A 23,621-nucleotide genomic window follows, 5' to 3' on the forward strand; every position below is an offset into this window, starting at 1 on the left:
AAATTGTGGGGTGAGGTGATGTTTTGGGGTACCCTAGGAGGAGTTAGAGGTGGGATCTTAGAGTGGATATGTTCAAAATACACTGCATACTTCTATGAAATTCTCAATAAAGAAATAACAAATATTTTTAAAGGGTAATTGATATTTTGACATGACATATGAAATAAATAGATGCTTTTTAGAAGTTACTTTTTACTTTTGATCCATACTTCTGTGCAGATTATAAGGTATCTTCTATTGGTTCATATAAATGTTGGATAAATCATATATTTTACCTGAAACTTCTATTATTACTTCAGAGTGAATGAATTAAACATCATCCTTCTAGCTCTTTTGACATCTGTAGTATTTTCTAATCAATTGCCTTTACATACTGACTGAGGTAACAAAAATCAAGAAATTAAAAATTCTTAACCAAATATGTTATTAAATAGCACATTTCAACCTATTGCAATAGGACAGACTTCTTTCATTTTTCATAAAATAAAAGGCAAAAATCAAATTTATTGTCTTGTAATAAAACTTAATTTCCACCCCAATATGTAATATTAATTATATTAATTTTAATAGAATCCATTTAGTCAACCTTTATAGACATACTTTACATAAAGGACACACACACATTATGCTTAAGAAGAAAAGACTTTGGTGTCTATTATTTTTCTAACTGTGTCCTTGACATCCTTATTTCTCAGACTGTAGATTAGGGGATTCAGCATGGGGATCACCACTGTGTAAAACACAGAGGCCACTTTGACAGTGTGCCTGGAGTTCTTGGAGTTTGGCACACAGTAGAGGAATAAGATTGTACCATGAAAGATGGTTATGGCTGTCAGATGAGAAGCACAAGTTGAGAAGGCTTTGCGGCGTCCACTGGCTGAATGCATCTTCAGAATGGTAACAACAATGAGCACATAGGACAAGAGAATGATAAGGAGTGTGCTGACCTCATTAAAAGTGGCAAAGATGAAAAGCAACAGTTGACTGACAGATGTGTCTGAGCATGAAAGTGAAAGGAGAGAGGAAAACTCACAGAAAAAGTGGTTGATCGTGTTGAAACCATGAAAAGATAAATTCAAAGCAGAACAGGTTAGTATCAAGGAACATACTAACCCCCAAGCATAGGATCCTAAGACCAGCATGGCACAGAGCCTCTGAGACATGGCGACTGTGTAGAGTAGAGGGTTACAGATGGCCACAAACCTGTCATAAGCCATAACTCCTAACAAAAAAGATTCAGTTACCACAAAAGTACAGAAAAGAAAGAATTGCACCAAGCATCCTAAAAATGATATGGTTCTGTCTACTACAACTAGATTTACCAGCATCTTTGGAGCAACAATAGAGGAATAGCAGAAATCCACAAAGGAGAGGTGACTGAGGAAAAAGTACATGGGGGTGTGCAGTTTGGGGTTAATTCTGATGATGATGATCATGCCAATATTGCCTACCACAGTGATGCTGTAGATGGTGAGAAATACCAAGAAGAGAGGGACTTTCAGTTCTGGGTAATCTGAAAAGCCCAAGAGGGTGAAAATGGCCCTGCTGTTATTTCCATCTGACAGAGACATTGCTTCTCTTTGTAAGAATCTAGAATACCTAGGAAATAAAAATAGACATAGCCAGCTTTTTGCACACTCTTCACAAAGCTTGGACAATAAAGCATAATATCTTTCAAAGTTAGTGTACCTATAAAATGCTTGTGTATATTATTAAAATATCATAATTGTTTGAAAGGTACTTAAAATTAAAATAAATAATTAAATAAATAAATAAAAAATTAAATAAAGTCTTAGCCTCTCAAATAAAAGAAAATCACAAGTAAGTAAAATGAGAGATGTAGATAGATTTGAGGCTATTTCAAATCAAATATTTACATACAACTTTCAGTGGTATTGAGTTATTTTAGATTTACAGGAAGTAAGCCTAAAATCACATCCTGACTGGCTATCTCAGTCATATTATCAATAACAAAAAACCCAGGAATATATAAAGCAATTAAGTTATGCATCCTGTGTTACAATATTTGAAATATCAATAGTTCTGACATCTCACCTTGAACTGTTGTCTATTTGTTTATTTTCTCAATAATTGAGTACATTTTCTCTCATTCCAATAAAGAGAATCTTATTTTTTTCAGAAATCACATTACAAGACTTTCACTTGATTGGTTAGATTTACTCCAAGATATTTTATATTATTTGAGGCTATTGTGAAAGATGTTGCTTTCCTGATTTTTTTCTCAATCCATTTGTCATTTGTGTATAGGAGAGTTACTGTTTTTGTGAATTAATTTTGTATCTATCAACTTTGCTGAAAGTTTGTATCAGCTGTGGGATTTGGGGTCACTTATGTATGTTACCATATCAGCTGCAAATAAAGATACTTTGACTTCTTCCTTTCCTATTTGTACCTCCTTGATCTTCTTCAGCTGTTTTATTGCATTAGCTAACACTTCAAGTCCTATATTGAATAGGCATGGAGAGAGTTGACAATCTTGTTTTGCTCCTGATTTTGGTGGAATTGCTTTGATATACTTTCAATTTAAGTTATGTTGGGCTTAATGTAAACTGTCTTTATTCAGTTGAGATATATCCTTTGTATCTCAAATATCTCTAGAACTTTTATCATGAATGGGAATTGGATTTTTTCAAAGGTCTTTTTCTGTCTCTGATTCTAATGAGAGAGAAAAAGGAAGCAGATTCAGATTGGTGGAGGGAAGAGTAGAGGAACTGTGTTAGTAGAGGCAGGGAAAACCAAAATCAGGATATACTACTATGTGAGAAAAAAATCTGTTTTCAATTTAAAATAATTCAGAATGAAATTCAGATGTATGACATCCAGATTAAAAGTAGGAGTTGAAATTCTTAAAAGTACTTTCATAAAAATGAAGCAAAATCATGTTCCTATTGCAAATAAAGTCAGAGTATGCACTGAAAAAATTACAGAAACTTAAATGGTTTCAGAAGGGGAATGGAAGTGGGGGGATGTGAGGGTGCAGCAAATATGATCAAAATATAATATATGGAATTCTCAAAGGATTCTTGATTTACCAGATGTTCATAATATCTTGGTTAATTTTTCAAAGGAACTCACATTTTCTGTTTATTCAGGTGATGAAGCTTATATCTTTATTATTATTTAATTTATTAAATACCTGGTGAGGATTTCTTATTTTGAAAAAAGATAAATAAACTCTTTCTTGTTGTATTAATTTTATTCTTTGTAATCTTAATCAATACCCTCCTTTTCAATGTTTTGATTAGTTGACAATGTTTATTTCATCTCACATAAATATCTGAGAATTTGTCCTTGAATTATATTAAAAAACATAAAAATGATAATCTCAAATTCTCACAGCTCTCCTTTTTTTCCCACCCAAGGCACCATATTTCATAGTATTCTTAAGATACTTACCTAGGCCAGGGACCCTAAAGTGAAGCTTCACAGAAAGAGAGTACCCTGAGACTCTGGCTCATTCACATTTTTAAAGAATATTCTCATACATACTGAATTTGCATTGATAATGACACCTAGAATTTAGAAACTAACTTGCTAAGGACAAAGGCAGGGCCTTTCCTTTTAGAGAGTCGTAGCTGGATTCTTGTATTTATTGTTACAACCTTAGAGATAGGAACCTTTAGAGACTATTGCTAAATTCTCTTGAGATCATAAAATAATTATAATTAATCACTTCAGTGTGATATAATTGTGGAAGCAAATTACATCATAATTGGAGACAGTTCATAAGTATAATGTAATATGAACATTGATATATATGTATATAATTGATATATGCATATTATATACACATAAATAACTCACATATTTTTCACGGCCAAAGAATGACTTCCTAAGGGTTATTCTATTATGAGATATGACATATTGTAGAACTCAACAGTATTACACAGTATTTTAATTTTTTTTACCAGGCATGATGCTCTCTTTCCATAGGATGCCGACTATATCTGGAGTAGATGAATACCCCAGGTCACTATGGTTTTCAGGTCATTGTGTATCTCAGGTCATTATGGTTCATTAAAGATGAAAGAAAACTTTATAGATGTAAACCTCAAATAAAGAAAAGATTTAGTTCCTGTTTTCTTCATAGTATATGCTTCCTTTCTCAATAATGACTGTACTGAGCCATTCAATTAATCTTAAGCCATTTTGTTTCTCACAAAATTAGCATTTGGGGGGATATGGTCTCTCATGTTTCAGTACTTAGAATCCAGCCCATCTTCTATGAAGCCCATGAAACTGAAGGTATTGCTCTATATAGTGTAGACATTACTGAACATAGTTGAAACATGGGTCTTAAATTTATTTTCATTGTACTTATTGTATAGTTTGTTTCACCTTGCAGAATAAAATGTGCACAAAAGCATGAATTTTGTTTAGTTCATCAATGTCTTCAAAGTTCCTGCATGAATTACTATGCCATAAATATTTATTGAATGTTGAATACAACTTTTCATGTTACTGGAATAAAACAAAATTCACCAATTATTAAGATTTTGGTTGTTTCTTCATGAAATGGCAATTTAATATCAATATATCACATGCCAATTAAAAGTATCCATTTAAAAATAAACAAAATTACTCTATACTACTAATTTTCTTTCTGTTGTCAAGTCATGGGCTTTTTAAGAATGAAGTACATCTGCTAAAACTACTTACAAATGTAAACCAACGTCTCAATCACTCCCTTTAGAAAATTGTAAGAATGTTTCCATTTATTGAGCAAACTTTTTGGAAAGTTGGTTATATAATATACTCTTGATAAGGAATTATTACAGAAATGTATTCAATGTATCTGAGTTTTCTACTTATATGAGCATCATCATTAATTACAGATTACGGTAAGTATATGAATCAACAATTTGAAATATAAAAGTTGCCAAAATTTGCTTTCCAGTGGAGAAATTCAGGATAATGAGTTAAATATAACAGGAAGATACATAAATACTCATGTACTTACTCATTTATTACAAAATCATCTGTGACAGTTTTATCATGAGTACTACACTATATTTAATAGAACACAGGGAGGAAAAATGTCTTTATTGATCAAATCTGTATGTACAAGATGATTTTTAAAAGTAAACATAGAATTATATTCTGAGAATGCTGCAAGGGATGTTACTACAAATGTTACTTTTAGAAAAGAATCAGACAAGGCCATGGTATATTACATTTATGAAGTAAAAAATTACTTATTCAAATAGTTATAAAATGTGTTGCTTTTTTTTTTTGCAATGTACAACCACATTTGTTTTAAAATACTTTCATGGTACTGGAAGGTTCTACATGACTATAAGGAGGAAGAGATGTCAGTGGTATTATACAGCACCATGTTCTTCGCCCTGCAATATTGACCTGCCAGGAAAGTGTGCTTGCTGGTGCAATAATGGCAGGGTGGCCATGGGAGTAACTATGTATTTCCAGGTGGATGTTAACTCAGCTGTGCATGCATGAATAGTCCAATAAAGCTTTTCAAAAGCTGGTGAATGGTGAGATCATAAGCCCTTGTCGGGAGTCTACTGGTTACAATACATGGTCCATGTTGTCAAACTGCCTTCTTAAAATTTATGTTCATACACATAATTTGTTGTGCTCTTAACCATGCTCAGATAATTGGCCATTATAGCAGCAAAATAAAAGAAAATCACTTTTCTGTGGGGAATTAGCTACTGGTAGGTTTTTCACTTCCTGCCCAATGAATTCCTTGCCCTTTATTTTATATTAATATTAATTTAACTCAGTGAGCTATTAATAATTTTTAAAGATATGAATTTTTGATGGATAAAGTTTGATAAGCTCTGTAGGAATTAAAAGGAGGTCGCAGGGAACAGATACTATCCAAACACATTTTGTACATGCAAAAAATGTACACAGAAGCTGTGTGTTATAGTCTGATTATCCTTTGCTTTCCATCTAGTATTCACTTATGAATGAGTACATGCCATGTTTGTCTTTCTGTATTACCTCACTCAGGATGATATTTTCTAGTTCCATCCATTTGCCTGCAAATTTCATGGTGTCATTGTTTTTTACTGCTGAGTAGTACTCCATTGTGTACATGTACCTCATTTTCTTTATCCATTCTTCAGTTGAGGGACATCTAGGTTGTTTCCAGGTTCTGACTACTATGAACAACGGTGCGATGAACATAGTTGAGCAAGTGTCCTTATGGTATGATTGTGTATTCCTTGGGTATATGCCCAAGAGTGATATAATTGGTTTTTGAGGTAAACTGATTCCCAATTTTCTGAGAAACTGTCATACTTATTTCCAAAGTGGCTGTATAAGTTTGCACTCCCACCCTCAGTGGAGAAGTGTTCCCCTTGCTCCATGTCCTCTCCAACAAGACCCTAAGAGGGATACATGGTTTGCCCTGGAAAGGGGAAATAGATGAGATCTCCATGAGTAAACTGGGAGTAAGGGGGGCCGATAGAGGGTAGAGGATGGACGATGAGAACATGAGGGAATGGAATGGTCAAGCTGGAAGAGAGACAGAGTGGGAGAGCAAGAAAGAGATATCTTGATAGAGGGAGACATGATGGGGATAGGAAGAAACCCGGTGCTACAAAAGTTCCCAGGAATCCACAAAGATGACCCCAGATTAGACTAATAGCAATAGTGGAGAGGGTACCTGAACTAGCCTACCCTAGTAATCAGATTAGTAAAAACCATAACTGTCATCATAGAGCCTTCATCCAGTAACTGACAGAAGCAGTTTAGAGATCCACAGCCAAACACTAGGCTGAGCTCCAGGAGTCTAGTCGAAAAGAGGGAAGAATGATTGTATGTGCAAGGGGTATCAAGCACAAGTTGGGGAAATTTACAGAGAAAATCGAACCAAGCTAGTGGAAACTTATGAACTTTAGAGCAACACCTGTGAAGCCTGAACGAGACTGGACTAGGACCTCTGTGTAAGCAAGACCCTTGTGTAGCTTGTTCTGTTTAAGGGGCCCTTGGCAGTGGGATCAGGATCTATCCCTGGTGCATGAGCTGGCTTATTTTGAGCCCATTATCTATGGTGGAACATCGTGCACAGCCTTGATGCAGGGGAGGGGCTTGGGCCTGCCTCAACTGAATGTACCAGGCTTTGTTGACTCCCCATGGGAGGACTTACCATTTCAAGGGAGGGGATAGGGGGTAGATTATGGGAAAAGTCTGGGGGACAGGAGGAGGGAAGAGAGGGGTATCTGTGGTTGGTGTTTAAAATGAATAAAAAATCTAGGCTGAGCTCTAGGAGTCCAGTCGATGAGAAAGAAGAGGGATTCTATGAGCAAGGGACATCAAGATCATGATGGGGAAACCAACAGAGACAACCAAACCAAACCAGTGGGAACTCATGAACTGTGGATCAATAGCTGTGGATCACCCATGGGACTGCACTAGGCCCTCTGCATTGGTGAGGCAGTCGTTTAGCTTGAACTGTTTAAGGGGCCCCCTAGCAATGGGGATCTATCCCTGGTTCATGAGTTGGCTTTTTGGAGACCAGTGTCTATGGTGGGACACCTTACACAGCCTTGGTGCAGGGGGAGAGCTTGGACCTGCCTCAACTGTATGTACCAGGCTCTGCTAACTCCCCATGGGAGACCTTGCCTTGGAAGAAGTGGGAATGGGGGTTGGGTTGGGGGCAAGGCTAGGGGAGAGAAGAGAGAGGAGAGGGGCATCTATGGTTGGTACATTAAATTAATAGGAAATTCCTTAATAATGATTAAAAATTTCTTAAAAAAAATAAAAGTTCAGAGAATAAATATATTTTTTAAAAAGTTTATCTGTTATGAGGGCTAGCAACTTTGAACTATGTGAGTGTATTATGTACTTTCTAATGACATTAGCAACAATATTACAAGAATAGTAGTAGGTAACATTAGTTATGGTAAAAATAAATAATGAAAATCTACGTGGATGTATCTATACCCATTTTAAACCAGTTTTTATAGTAGTAGTAAGTTGGTATTACTTGATATAATAAAACTATGAAACAATATTTTTAAAGTTTAAGTTAATTTATTTTTAGTTCAGTTTATTCCTTGACAATTTTCTACTTTTACATACTGACTTTTGGTCATTTCCTCCCCATTTCACCCTGTCTCATTACTCCTTTTGTGCTAAAACCTTTCTTCTTACTGCACTTTCTTAAGAAAGTACAGAGGTTAGAGAGGTGGCTTAGCAGTTATGAGCACTTAACTGCTCTTCCAGAGAACTTGGTTTCCTTTCCTAGCACCCACATGACAGCTCTCAACTGTCTGTTACCCCAGTACCTGAGGATCCAATATCTTGTTTTGACTGCTGAGCACTCCAGGCATGCACATGATGTACATACATATCCAATAAAATGAATAAATCTCAGAAAAAGAAATTATGTGTAAATACATTCAGATTTACTGAGAACAAATCTGTAATGACAAAACCAGCAGAAAAAAATCTTAATGTTATTACATATCTTTATTTGTTTAAGTATTCCATTGAAACATCTTTGATAATATGTTCAAGACAGCAAGCTTTAAAACAAATGAGCATATGAATTATTCTCAGACACTAGCATTTTCACTTTCCAGTATATTTTTCATCCAAACAATTCTGTGATCAGCCTGTAAAATCAGAAGGTCAAGAATTTACTTTGTTCAGAAAATTCAGAGCATTCATAATGACTAGTTCCTGACTTCTGATCCCATTAATTTGAGTCATTGAAAATATTACCATGTTTTTATATTTCTTTCTCAAAATTCATTTGTTAATTGTACTACCATTGATGGTTCATGAAAAGTGTAAACATTTTTTTTTTTTTACTCAAGATAGGGCTTCTCATTGTAGCCCTGACTGCCCTGAAACTGACTCAGTAGCCCAGACTGGCCTAGAACTCTGAGATCTGTGCCTATCTCTGCCTCTGGAGTACTGAGATTAAAAGTATGCACCTCTCTACCACCTGGCTAAAAGTGTAAACACTTGTAAAATGAAAATTATTTAAACACTTGATATAAAATGCACTTATTAAAAGCATCATTCTTAGTTTCATTAAACATCTAATTTAAGTTTAAATTTCTGCTCTATTACCCAGACATCTTTTTCCCCCATGTTTGACTTGATCAAGAATCAAGCAAGCTCAACTAAGTAACTGTGTTTTCTGCATTTTGTAACAGGTTTGTACATGAGATCAGATGTGTGTTTTGGGGCAAATTTGGGGATGAAGAGGATGGAACATTTGTAGCTCATTCATACTTGAATTCTGTCTTGCTGATTTATTTGGTATTGGTTTGGTCATTGAAACTGTCATTTTTAAGAGACAGTGAGATAAAATATTTTAAAATTTGAGTTAATTTCTAAATTTCTGTTTGGCAAGAGTTCTTCACAACTGCCTTTATTAGTCACCACCAACTGGAGGCAAATGGAAATTAGTATTTCATGATCCATTTTGATCTGTTTATTCAGGTACTGTCAAGACTGCTTGTTTTATTTTCAAATTATCCATCAATCTGTTATCAAATGATTTTAATACACACAGAGATTATTATTACAATTCATTATTTGAAATTCAAAATTGATCTTTCTAATTTGATTTTACTATGTGTACTCACTGCTTCTGAACTTCATATTCTCATTAACTATGGTCAATTAAAAGGGAAAATACAAATATTTATGTTCTTTGTTTTTATAACAATGATCAGCACACAAAAACATTTAGAAGTAACCAGAGTTTTATTTATTCACACCTTTATTTAGCATGTTTATGTGAAATAAAGTTGAACATATTCTGCCTTTAAATCAGCTACAGTGAATATTCATCTTTATATAAATTTCTATCTGAAAGCTAAATAAAGCCATTTAAAATATCTCTTTCATCTCTTTGATATTATATTACTAGCTGGCCTTAAACTAACCAAGATTCATCTTTAATTATCTAGACTTGAACATCAGTCATTATCCCAAGGACTTTGAGTTCGGTTTCAGAGAAAAACATTGTCTGTTGTGGAATAAACTTTTCATCCACTGTGAAGAAGTGTCACTCTGGTTTAACAAAAAGATAAATGGCCAATAGCTAGGTAGGATTTTCAGGTCAGAGAGAACACAGGGAAGAAGAAGGACAGAGTTGCGAGGAGATTCCAGGATTCAGAGGAAGCAACATGGGCAGTGCAGTGTAATAAAACCACGAGGAAGAAAGCAAATTAATAGAAACGAGTTAATTTAAACTTTAAGAGTTAGTTAGAAATAGACCTAGTCTATTGGCTGAGCTCTCATAATAAGTTTCCAAGTCACTTATTTGGGAGCTGGTTAGTGGGACTAAAAAAGACTACTAACATTGGTAATTTACAGAATGTTTGGATATTAAAGTCATTTATTTCTACTTTTTAATTGATACTTATTCTTGGGGACATTTATTTTTTAAAGAAATTCCTAAATCAATTTGAGATTAAATTATTTGTGATTAAATTCTCCAAGTTTTGAATCCTAACTCTTCTCTCACATTCTTGAAACTCTGGCTTATAATTATTCATTCATTTACATATTTCATGAAATGTTATTCCATATTTTCTTTCTTGCTTTTTGAACTATAATTTCCACTATTTGACATATTCGTTAATACTACAATGTCTCTTCCAAATCTTGTTTTTATTCATTTAAGAATGCAACTGATGCCGGGCGTTGGTGGCGCACGCCTTTAATCCCAGCACTCGGGAGGCGGAGGCAGGCGGATCTCTGTGAGTTCGAGGCCAGCCTGGGCTACCAAGTGAGCTCCAGGAAAGGCGCAAAGCTACACAGAGAAACCCTGTCTCGAAAAACCAAAAAAAAAAAAAAAAAAAAAAAAAAAGAATGCAACTGATGTCTCCTTGAGAATTGCCTCAGTTGTTTTGAACAGTTTTTTTCCCATAGGACCTGATGCTTCACAATCATATGTAATTTCTGTCCATTTCCCCCAGCACCAAGAATACACATGGTACACAGGCAAGTAACACACTCATACACATAAAATAAAATAGCAAAATAAATATTTTTAAATGCACCTGGAAACACAAAACCAATATTTAAACATTTTCATATTTCATTATTCCTTGATAGTAAACAAATGTTACTCGTTTATTTCTTTTTTTAAATAATTTTTACTAAGAGATTTTCTATTTATTTTATATACCAACCACATATTCCCCTGTCCTCCCTCCTCCCGCCCCCCCCCAGTTTTCCCTCCAACCCACCCCCCATTGAATTCCATCCACCTTGCTGCTATTACACATTATGCTAGTAGATTTTTATCTGTAAATTGTTACTTTGGCCTGGGATTAATTCATAGGATTGTTATTTTTGAATGTAAGAGTTCCAATATGAATTCAAATAACCTAATGTAAATAGTGGATCTTGTTATCTCACTGATCGAATGCATTAAAATATCAGTTTATTTACCACTTTACCTAATGCTGTTGTCTTAGTTATTTTTGTATTTCAATGATAAAAGACTATGACCACAGTAACTTAGAAAAAAAAGTGTTTATTAGGGTTGCATGACATTAGAAGGTTAGAGTTCATGACCATCATGATGACAAACATGACAGCAGAGAGACAGGCATGGTAATAGAGAAGTAGCTGAGAGCTCACATTTGATCCACAAGCAGGAGGCAGAGAGAGAGAGAGACAGACAGACAGACAGAGACAGATACAGAGAAACTAGAATTTGTATAGGCTTTTAAAACCTCAAAGCTCACTCCCAGTGGCACACCTCCTCCAGCAAAACCACACCCCATAATTCTTCCTGAACAGTTCCACTAACTGAGCACTAAATATTCAAACATATGGGCCTATGAGTGCCCTTACGCCAGGACCACATCTATGACAATAAACTTTTGGTTTCCTACCTTTCTTATGGATAAAAAATGATAATAGAGATCAGTTTTTACTCCATGTTTGTTATGAGAAAAAAAATCTTTTTAAAAGGTTATTGTAGTTTTCATACAAACTAAGTATATCTTATATCAGTTTTTCTATGTAAGTGAATTTTTCTCAGTATTAATTATCTATCTTAATTTTCAAGGATGTTTGCTGTTTTCATGAAATTTAAAGCTTAAGCTTTAGAAGTCATTCTTTGTTTGGGAAGTAAATAAAAATATTATATATATAAAGTATTTTCTTTGTATGGCTATTTCTTCTAAAGTGATGATATTTTTATAAATAGAAATATTATAATTTATGTTAATTTCTGTAGCAGTGCCTTATCATTCAAATTCACTTTAATTCATGGGAATTTTACCACCAGGTATTTATGTTTGTTCATTCATTCATATAAACTATGAAATATAAATGTTGAAATATGATCTTAAATATTTCTGCCTAAAAATTTCTTCCTTTATCTTTGTATGGACTACTATAAATTATGCTCCTAGATATTTGACAACTGATTATTCTGTGAGTGAAACTTTTTGCCCAATAACATCCAAGTGATAACTAGAAATAATGAAAATGATTCATATATTTTTCCTTTATGAAACACTGAATTAATGTCTGGGACTTCTAACACTCGGTGTCTAACAATTGCTTTATATAAAAGGAGTAGATATTCAATTTGTAGAGTTAAGCTTTTAAGTCATGTCTCCCAAGTCTTCATTTCCTTAGATGTTTGCGTCATTTTCTACAAAAATGTAATTATCATTTTGGTGCCAGTCTCTCAACAAAAGGTGACTAAAGAGTTCAGCGTTCTCTATATGAACCCCTGTAGGACATAAGGAATGAATATATGATCTATTGTTACTCACTTGTGTTTTAATAATGTAGTGTAGTAATGTCTTTCTTAACAATGACAGCATTTCTGTGTATTCTAGACCCAGAAGCTTATTATGGAGCATGTGACAAAACCAGACAAGTTTTCTGCATAAGTTACAATCATTCTTTCAGAAATATATTCTCCATACAATGCAGTCTGCAAAGCTTTAAGTGTTTTATGATTTTTTTATTATAGGGTTCAAATAAATGTTGTTCACCAAAATATTTTGTACTTCCTCCAAATAGTAAACATCTTCATCTTTGTCTTCATCTTCTGAGCTGAATTTATCAATCTGTGCTTCATCACAATCTATAGAATTCATGCAAATATGTACCATAGAAGCTAGAAACAGCCATTGTTCTAATTTTATATTATTATTGAACACACCTTAAGAGGATTCAGGGAAGTGGGACCTTTGTGCCCACTAATTTCTGGACAGCCTCCTTCACATCCTTGTTTCTCAGGCTGTAGATTAGAGGGTTGAGCATGGGGTTGACAACTGTGTAAAAGATAGATGCCACTTTGACCACCTGCCGGGAGTTTTTGGAGTTGGGTATACAATACAGGGAAAGTATGGTTCCATGAAATATGGTGATGGCAGTCAGGTGGGAGGCACAGGTAGAGAAGGCTTTGCGACGTCCACTAGTAGATTTGATTTTTAATACCGTCACAAAAATGAACATGTAAGATGTGAGAATGATCAGTAGTGTACTTACTTCATTGAAGGTTGCAAAACAAAAGAGTAGCAGGCTGGGGATGTGTATATCAGAACAAGAGACAGCAATGAGGGCAGTGTATTCACAGAAAAAGTGATTGATGACATTAAATCCTGAAAACTTGAGCTGGAGAGCATAGCAGAGGAGAATCAAGGTGGCAAATGTGCCCCAGAGATATGATCCGGTTACGAGCAGGATGCACAGCCTCTGTGACATGGCCACAGTATACAGCAAGGGATTACAGATAGCCACAAAGCGATCATAGGCCATCACTGCCAGCAAGTAGGACTCAGTCACAACAGCCACACAGGACAAGAAGTACTGCAACATACAGCTGAAGTAGAGGATAGTTTTATCAGCCAGGACCAAGTTCTCAAGCAGCTTGGGAGTGATGATGGTTGAGTAGCAGAAATCAACAAAAGAAAGGTGGCTGAGGAAGAAGTACATGGGAGTGTGCAACTTGGGGTCAATATTAATAAGCACTATCATCCCAAGGTTTCCCACCACAGTGATGATATACATAAAGAGAAAGACCAGGAATAGGGGGATCTGAAGCTCAGGGTAGTCTGTGAAGCCCAAAAGGGCGAAGATAATCTCCACACTCACATTTCTTTCAGTTGGCACCATAACTCCTATCAGTGAGCAACCAAGCCAGAAGAGTCTCCTGTTTAATTCAAAATTATGTGAGAAATGTCAAATTATTCTCAAAGAACAATAAAAAATGCCACTATAGTTTGATTATTTGCTCAAATCTAACATTGAGACTTTTTTTTAAATTCTAACAAATAAAAGATTAGAGAAATATAAGAGAAAAGATAGTGATACCATTTGGCCATCTTTTGTATTATAGTACCACCGAGGCCTGGGCAGATTCAGAAGTTTAATGCTTTCATTATTAATGGATTGCCAAAGGCTGAGGCAAAATATCTGTATATGTATACACCTGTCCCCTGAATATTATTGTCTCTGCATTAATTACTTTACATAGAAAGGAAGATCAAAGAGCATCTTAGTTACAATGTCAGGAGAATAATATTTTCACAGTAGTGAAAGAAATCTGAATAAACTTACTTGCTACAGAGAAAGAGTCACCATGATCCTGGTGTTTTGTGGATGGAGCACAGCAGGAAGAAAGACTGTATATATTTACCTCCTATCTCTGGGGACTAAAACTCTAGAGAAAATACAAGAAAATTTTCAATACAGGCCTCACAGAGCAGACAATTAAGATGAATCCATATCTTCTTTTGATGAATCTTTAATAATGAGACTTTCCTTGAAATGACACAGAAAACACAGTGCCATAATGTTCACTCTTAAGCTTTGTTAATATATAATTAAGACTCAGCCACAGACATTAAAATAACATCCAGACAATGCCTCTTCTACTATTAGGTCAGTGGACCTCTTTGGATTTGGGGAAGAATATATAGCAATTTTAGGCAACTAACTCAATCATTTTTGTGAAACAATCCAAAAGGTTATGTATTTTGTGTAAAAAAAAAAAAACAAAGCATAATAAAACTGTCTACTTGTCCAGTGTACAATGCAAGCCACCATTCCATTTGGGTTATATAACCTAGTACTCATGACATTTCCTAAGGAGCATTTAGTAGATAGAACTTATTCAGAGCATTGGGTACACCACACAACAATTTATTGAGTAGATCTTCAGTATTTTCAAGGAACACAATAAAAACTCTCTGAAGATAACTTTTCATTTTAAATTTTTCAGTCACCCATTTTTTTCTTTTATTGAAAATAGCATTTTCCCTTACATGATATATCATGATTATGGCTTCTCTTCCATCTGCTACTCCAAGTTCCTATCCATCTCCCCTGCCATTTAGAGCCACCCCTTTCTTTCTCTCATTAGAAAACAAAATGGCTTTTAAGGGATAAAAACAAAATTTAAGATAAAACAAAAACTACTACATTAGAATAGTATAAAACAAAAGAACAGAGAAAAAAAAAGAGCCCAAGAGAAGGCACAAGAAAGAGATATAGACAAAGAAGTCCACTCATTCACACATTCAGGAATCCCATAATAACACTAAACTGATATATAATATATATCCAAAGACCTGCAAGTTAGAAAAAGAGAATATGAAATAAATGAAATAAAGTAAAATCAAAAATAAGATTAAAAAATAAAGCCTTGGCATGATAATACAAGACAAGGAAACTCCAAAGATTCCTTTAAGTTCAATCTCTGTTGGCTATCTACTGCTGAGCATGTAGCCTATAGTTAAAAGTATTTTGTTTCACTAATGAGACTCCCTTGGAGAAAATGAAATTTTCTTTTGTAAGTAGTAATCAATTGGGAATAACTTCTGGGTTAGAATTGAGGGCATTTTGCCTTTCTCTTTCCTTCCTCTAAACCACCCAATATACACCTCCTGTTGCCTTTCAATTTCACTGCCTCTGTTCCATTGTTGTTACATGCATATTCATATAATTTTAAGCATATATATTCCTAAAAAAAACTACTTATTCAATCTATACTATTACTTGTATGTATGAGGGTTTTGTATTAAGCTGCTGCCCGGTATCAACCACTCATTTCAGTGCTAAAATGTCAGACACTACACAGACCAGTTGATATTGAAGATCATACTATCTGGTCAAGCCATTCTGTGACACTTCAGCGTACCTTACTATGGCTGAGTGATTGCTACTAGGCAATTGCTACCTGCTTTCTCATTATGAACTGGTGTTGACTATCCGTTCAATATGGGAAATTAGTCATGCCCATAAATCACTACATTAGAATAAATTATCAATGCTCACATTTCATTATCTTGCTTTATATAGTCCTGTCTTCTTCCTGAGCTCAGAGCTCTCTCATATTCTTGGTGGTAATTTGAATATAGAATAAAACAACAGAGCCCATTTTCACGTGACTTCTCTTGATAGATTGGGACAACACAAAAGTAGAGAGCAACAGAACTAGAGTCCTGCTGTGCAGTGGTCCTGAACACCACCAATGACCATTCAGTTTTCTAGTGCTCTGTGATAGGAATTCCCACCATGCCCCCATGGTCACGCATGCCCAGTGGGACACTTAGTCATTTCTGGGTTATATGTGGTGCGTGACCCATGACCCTGTGACTGCAGGGTTGCATAAAGTGCGCAATGCAACGATGTGAACTATGCGTATGCGTATGCGTGGAATAGCCACATGGGCCTGTGTGCGCAGGTGCTGCTTGGCCTTTAAAAGCCAGCCCCCATGTTCGCCCGCCCCCTTCACACACGTGTCCTTTCAGCAGGCCTGATCACTTCTATCCTTTTTTCCTCATCTTAATAAAACTCTTGTTAGTGGATTCTGTCATGTTTTGTGACTTTTCCTCTCAGGGTAAGAGCACCACTAAAAACCAACACTCTGTACATATATGAATGTAACAATAATTAAGAAAAATGTGGTCCTGCATTTGAAAGGAACTAAGAAGGGGTATATGGAGGAGAAATGATGCAATTACATTATATCTCAAAAATAAAAGAAATAATAAAAAGTATGCCTGGTACATTGGGATTACCTTTTAATATAAATCTTCAGACAAGGTCAATAACAAGGATATAAACAAATGGAATATTATCCTCAAAATACACTATATACTTATAACCTACAAACAGTATTTAATTACATATCTCCAGTGATTTATAAGACCCAGAAGTAATGCAGTTACAATAAAGATTGGAGATCCTCATTCCATTTTTGCCATTATTTATTTGGTAAGAATTTTTATAAACTATGCATTGTAGTAGGTTAAGACCCTTATCTCCCAAAGACATAATGCTTCCCGTGTGGAACACAGTCCTAATGGTGATTAGAATTTATCAATGGGAGCTTTGGCTCCAATGCCTGCATATTTGTTGTAAAGTAATGGAGCCCAAGTAAAACCAGTGAGCCAGTAAAGAATTCATAGATTAGGGCAGAATCGAATTGTTTTTAGGTACTTTCTCATCAAAAAGCCAAAATATGTTCAAATTATTATTATAAAAATATGGTTATAAAAACAAATTGTAATGTCATAATTAAAGGAAATTCAGACCCCTATACTTTCAGTTGAGTTTATGGCTGCAGCTGTAACACTTGTAGTGGGTAACATATTTATCCATATTTATGTGGGCTTAGACATATAGAGCCAAAGTATAAATCATTATGAAAATAAGGTATACAAACTACTTCTTGTCATTACCAAATTATAGGAAACTAAGGTACCTTTTTTCAAAATGCAGATGAACAAATGTCTTTTCCCTTTAGTTATCTATGTTAACCTAAAAATACAAATATGAGATTTTTGAGGTCCTGTAAGTATAGGGTAATCATTAATATACTTCATTATATTAATGATTTACAGTTCTGGTGACAGAAATTATGAATAAAATGTATTTGGTCCTAAAAATTTATTGTCTTTTCCTATCTTTTAAAATACCATTATCTAGCATGTAAAGTCATTGGTAAGTATTGTAGACATCAACAATTAACAGCACGTGAGTTTAACTTTTTAATATTTTTTGTTACGGCCTTGTTCCAGCACTGTGGGACCTACATTATTAGTCTCTCACAGAGACAATCACAAACTCAGAATCATACTGTATGATTACCATCATTGACACATTTGCATACTTGCCAACTGCGGAACCAACATTTGCATCAGAACCTCTAAAAGCTAAGAGACTTTTGAGGCACCTCATATATTAGTTAGAGATTTAATATGATCCCAGTCAAAAACCCCAGAACAATTCTTCATAGAAATAGAAGAAAAATCAGAAATTATATGGAAACACATAGATGGTGGGGACCCATTCTTTAATAAGCAAATTATAGTCCTTTTCTGAATCTCAATAGGAACATTAGGATAATTACATAGAAGGGCAATTACATCTCATCAGTCCTACTCTCAAAGACATAGAAACACAGCTATTATGAGGAAGTTAACAAAATATAATCCACATGAATGCTTATGTACAATACAGAATATGTATAACTGAGGTGAAAATGAACACATATGATGTCAGAATAATCAGCAGGCTCCTGACTTCATTGAAAACAGCAATAATAAAACATAGTATCTGGCTGATGTAGGGGTCTGAGCAGGAGACAGACACAATTACAGAGTGGTCGCAGATAAAATTATTGATGATGCTAGATTCACAATAGGAGAGTGCAAGAAGAAAATATGTGAGTGTCAGGGAACACACTATGCCCCATGTATAAGTTCCAGCCATCAGAAAGGTGCACAGCTCGGAGACATAACAGCAGTATAGAGCAGGGGTTTACAAACTGGTTGTAAGCCATTGCTGCCAACATGAAGGTCGCCGCTACACCAAATGCAGGCACAAGAAAACTGCAAGATACAGCCATAGAAAGAGATGGTCCTCAAAAAAAAAAAAAAAAAAAAAAAAAAAAAAAAAAAAAAAGCCGGGCGTGGTGGCGCACGCCTTTAATCCCAGCACTTGGGAGGCAGAGGCAGGCGGATCTCTGTGAGTTCGAGGCCAGCCTGGGCTACCAAGTGAGCTCCAGGAAAGGCGCAAAGCTACACAGAGAAACCCTGTCTCGAAAAAACCAAAAAAAAAAAAAAAAAAAAAAAAAAAAAAAAAAGAAAGAGATGGTCCTATCCTCCACAACCAAGTTCTCCAAGTGCTTAGGTGTGACTACAGTGGCATAACAGAAATCAACAAAGGACAAGTGGCTGAGGAAGAAGTACATGACGGTGTGATGTTTGGGATTTGTGTGGATGAGTATCATCATCCCCACATTCCCAACCACTGTTATCGTGTAGATGAGAAAGAAGAGCAGGAAGAGTGGGACCTGTAGCTCTGGTAGTCAGAAAAGCCCATGAGAATAAAATCCGTATGTTGCTTTGATTTCCTTTCATTGACCTCATGATCCCTGTTGGGATAAAAAGAAAAACCATTCATGTATAGTAGACAGAAAAGAAACGAAGAACCGGAAAATGAAGAGATACATTGCATTTCTACAGAGACTGATCAGAACATTATTTCCCATACCCAGTTTTCCAATTGTGACAATTTTAAATATTTAGTTTTTGAGATTATAATATATATGTATATACATATATATTATATTATTTTTAGAAAGGACATTTTCCAGCTCCACCATCAACTTTCTTTTTTTTTTTTAAATTTTGAGATAATTTAATAACAATGTTTCTCCTTTCTTTTTCTTCCCTCCAAACCCTCCCATATGCCCTACTCCACTTTTCTTCAAATTCATGGCTTTTTCTTCACTAATGGTTATTGCATGTCTGTAAGTATGTACATATATTATACATACATATTCCAAAATACACCCTGATAAATCTACATATTGTTACTTGTACACATGCTCTCTGGACTGACTGTTTGGTATTGGACAACTTTCTGAATCAAAAACTTAGAATGCTTTACATTCTTCCGTTCTTTCCAGGTTCTAGCAAATAAACTAAGCTCGCAGGAACTCAAGAACTATAGACAGACAGCTATGAGGCCTGCATGGGACTGGACTAGGCCCTCTGCATACTGAAGACAGTTGTGTAGCTTGGTCTGTTTAGTAGTCTCCTGGCAGTGGGATCAGGATCTATCCCTGGTACGTGAGCTGGCTTTTGGAGTCCATTCCCTATGGTGAGACTCCTTGCTCAGCATTCATGCAGGGGGAAGGGACTGAATGTACCAGACTTTGCTGACTCCCCATGGGAGGCCTTACTCTTTCAGAGGAGGGGATGGGGATGGTGAAGACTGGAGAAGGGATGGGGGGTCTGTGGTTAGTATGTAAAATGAATTTTTTTTTAAAAATTCTTAAATAAAAAAAAACTTAGGATGTGTTGTTCCCTTTGTAGGTTTTATAAAAACTATAGGAGATTTTGAAGTATATGACACTAGTAGTAGAAGCAGCATAGAAATGTGTAGTCCTCTATTACAAGTCAATCTCTGCTGCATTACTAGTGTAGAACAAATAATTGTGACAAGTAGAAGCCAGAGAGGCAGAACTAATGTGCAAAATACCTTTCTTGGCTTGAAGAATTGTAAGTACTAAAGAGGTTGTTTTAAATTGCAAATATAGTGGATAATTGTTTTGATATGTTCTTGGAGTCTGTTTGCCAATATTTTATTGAGTATTTTTGCCAACCTTATGGAGAAATTTTCTTTCTGCCTTTCTTCTTTTTCTTTTTTCGTTTTAGACACAAGATTCTTGCTGTATCCTAGAGCTCACTACTTACTTTGTACACAAGATGGGCATTGAACTCACAAAGATCTGCCTGCCTCTGCCTCCCAAGTGCTGGGATTAAAGGCTTGTACTACCACACCTGGTAGAGGAATTCTCTTCCATCTGTCTGTCTGTCTGTCTATTTATCTATCTTTCCATATATCCATTCATCTATTTATTTTACATCCACACCACAGTTTCCCCACCTCCCCAAACATACATTCTCACCACCCTTCCCTTAAACTCTTCTTCCTCTGTTTATGTTCAGAGAGGGTCAGACCTCCCATAGGCATCAATAAAACATGGCATACCAACCTGATATGTGGAGAAATTTTCTTAATTGAGGTTCTTGCCTTTAAGAAGACGTTACCTTGTGTCAAACTGACATAAAACTAACCAGCACAGAAAGATAATTAAATGTAGACATAAACAGTGAATAGAAACATCTTAAAATGAACAATATAGAACAAAGTATACTCTGTGATACATTAAACAATTGTATGATGAAAATCTCCCATTTTCTTAGTCAAAAATAAATAACCTTTCCTTGATACAGAGGTAACCTTCAGGAATGAATGTGATTGAAAACACTAAGACAAAATTAAATACTGTAACATGAAGGAGGATGAATGAAGATATATACAGAAGGCAGAAGCAGAAGTACATCTCTGTCTCTGTCTCTCTTTTTCTGCCTTTCTGTCTCTCAGTTTTCTAAGTTTTATTTTGGAATAAGTTCTGGTTATGTGCTTAATCCCATGATTATTATTGCAGTAACTCAGCACATTCACATAAGGTATAAGCAACTTCAGGCATTGAGAATCTATCAGGACCACATTGTTCCCAATAGTTTATAGGACAGGGTTAACACAATTTAGACATCAAGTGTTGTTTACTGTGCTCTGATACATCACTGTACCATCCAATCTGAGTATACTAATGGTATCTTCTACAGTGGTAGCCATACCTATGTTAGTCTAATAACAAAAAGTTACTCAGAAAATACTTAGCATCTTATGCCTAGAACTTTCAATTAATTTATAAAGAACAATAAACTAGAATTATGTTTATGTTTAAATCAAATCTGGCCCAGTTGAATACAATATCAGCGAATATGCCATTTGCTTTCTGTGGTTATATTCTCTATAGTTATTTTTCAGTATTTTTACTTTCTGTAATATAAAAAAGTAAATTTGATAAACATTCCGTTAATAAAAGTCAGTGTCACCAGCCACACACAAAGAACTATTTAGTTTTTAGTGTATTCCATGTGAGCTACCCACATGTTCCTACCTGAATTTTAAGATAAGAAAGTGAAATAACACTCATCTGAAGCCTGATGCTCTTGATTAACTATCAGGGAATTTCTTAAGGTTAATGAATCTCAGAGTCTTTAATTCATAATCATCAATATACAATTTAAATAGTAACAGGATAGAGGCTCTTAACAGAACTGGAATAGCATGGCAATGTCAGTAAAGTGAGATTCTATTTCCAGGATGTAAGAAATGTCAGAATATAGAGAAAAACTTGAAAGCTGAGTTTACAGCACAAACTGTGCTGAAGCATGAGTCTTATGTACATCACCCTGATTGGAGATGATTGTAGTTGACATTTTCCCTAGTGGGTTGCACAACTGCATTTATTTACAATGCTGTCTCTTTTGTCATGTATTTCATAGGGAAAATTCCATCATCAAATTTATAACCCCAACTGCTTTCACAATTACTGAAATCATATATGATCTTTTACTGAAAAGAAGACCAACTTCACAGTTTCACTTTTTCTGTTTTTGTTATATTTTTATTATTTAAAACATTTAAAGTATATATACATGCTTTTTGATCATATTATTCTCCCCCCAAAGTCCTTCCAGAACTTCTCCCCCCCTACCCACCCAACTTTAAGTATTTTCAAAAAATACACAATAAAACCAATACACATCAGAACTAAGAAAACAGTATTAAAAAAGAAAAGCAAATAACTGAAAAGATCCACCGAATTGTAATTAAATAAAATCACATTAAAAAAACTGTAGAGTCCATTGCATGTTGTTCAACTGGTCCTGAGGCCTTTCTGGAGTAGCTGATATACCCAATCTTACTCTATTGGAATAAAATGATTTTGTCCGCTCCCAGTAGGAGTAAATGATAGTTAATTTGTTAACCTAATGGCTAGGTTTTCATTCATTCATTTTTTAAAATAAAACAAAATAGAATATAATCAGATGAAATAAAAGCTATCATATTTAAGTTGGACAAGACAAACCAACAGAAAGAAAAGAGGGTGTTGAGATCTCCCACTATTAATGTGTGGGGTTTTATATGTGGTTTAAGCTTTAGTAATGTTTCTTTTACATATGTGGGTGCCCTTGTGTTTGGGGCATAAATGTTCAGAATTGAAACTTCATCTTGGTGGATCTTTCCTGTGATGAGTATGTAATGTCCTTCTTGATATCTTTTGATTGATTTTAGTTTGAAGTCTATTTTGTTGGATATCAGGATGGCTACCCCTGCTTGCTTCTTAAGACCATTTGATTGGAAAGTCTTTTCCCAGCCTTTTATTCTTAGGTGGTGTCTGTCTTTGAATTTGAGATGTGTTTCTTGTATGCAGCAGAAAGATGGGTCCTGCTTTCATATCCATTCTGTAAGTCTATGTCTTTTTATAGGTGAATTAAGTCCGTTGATATTAAGGGAAATTAATGACCAGTGATTCTTCATCCCTGTTATTTTTGGTGGTAGTGTGTGTGTACTTCTCTTCTTTGGGGTTTACTGTTGTGGCTTTATCTATTGCCTGTGTTTTCGAATGTGTATCTGACTTCCCTCGGTTGGAATTTTCCTTCTAGTGCTTTCTGTAGGGCTGGGTTTGTGGATAGGTACTGTTTAAATCTGGCTTTGACTTCGAATGTCTTGTTCCTTCCATCTATGATGATTGA

General features: G+C 35.1%; 2 protein-coding genes and 1 pseudogene across 2 annotated transcripts; all 3 read right to left on the bottom strand.

The window, feature by feature from the left end:
• Nucleotides 1-629: 629 nt before the first annotated feature.
• On the bottom strand, nucleotides 630-1,571 carry LOC102902992 (olfactory receptor 5D18). Its single transcript, XM_006997550.2, has one exon. The coding sequence runs from the start codon at nucleotides 1,569-1,571 to the stop codon at nucleotides 630-632; it is 942 nt and encodes a 313-aa protein (XP_006997612.2).
• A 9,913-nt stretch (nucleotides 1,572-11,484) lies between these two features.
• On the bottom strand, nucleotides 11,485-14,594 carry LOC102903295 (olfactory receptor 5D14-like). The gene is made up of 2 exons (XM_076568673.1): nucleotides 14,551-14,594; nucleotides 11,485-14,143 (listed from the first exon to the last, which is right to left on the bottom strand). The coding sequence occupies exon 2, from the start codon at nucleotides 14,104-14,106 to the stop codon at nucleotides 13,162-13,164; it is 945 nt and encodes a 314-aa protein (XP_076424788.1). The 5' UTR covers nucleotides 14,107-14,143; nucleotides 14,551-14,594; the 3' UTR covers nucleotides 11,485-13,161.
• Nucleotides 14,595-18,444: 3,850 nt separating this feature from the next.
• Nucleotides 18,445-19,404, bottom strand: LOC121828986 (olfactory receptor 5D13-like; annotated as a pseudogene).
• Nucleotides 19,405-23,621: the final 4,217 nt, after the last annotated feature.

This window comes from Peromyscus maniculatus, chromosome 4, assembly GCF_049852395.1.
Source record: "Peromyscus maniculatus bairdii isolate BWxNUB_F1_BW_parent chromosome 4, HU_Pman_BW_mat_3.1, whole genome shotgun sequence".
Taxonomy (NCBI): Eukaryota; Metazoa; Chordata; class Mammalia; order Rodentia; family Cricetidae; genus Peromyscus; species Peromyscus maniculatus.

What these genes read in the sequence shown, in the direction of transcription:
- LOC102902992 (XM_006997550.2), bottom strand. Translation starts at nt 1,571, where the DNA reads ATGTCTCTGTCAGATGGAAATAACAGCAGGGCCATTTTCACCCTCTTG.
- LOC102903295 (XM_076568673.1), bottom strand. Translation starts at nt 14,106, where the DNA reads ATGGTGCCAACTGAAAGAAATGTGAGTGTGGAGATTATCTTCGCCCTT.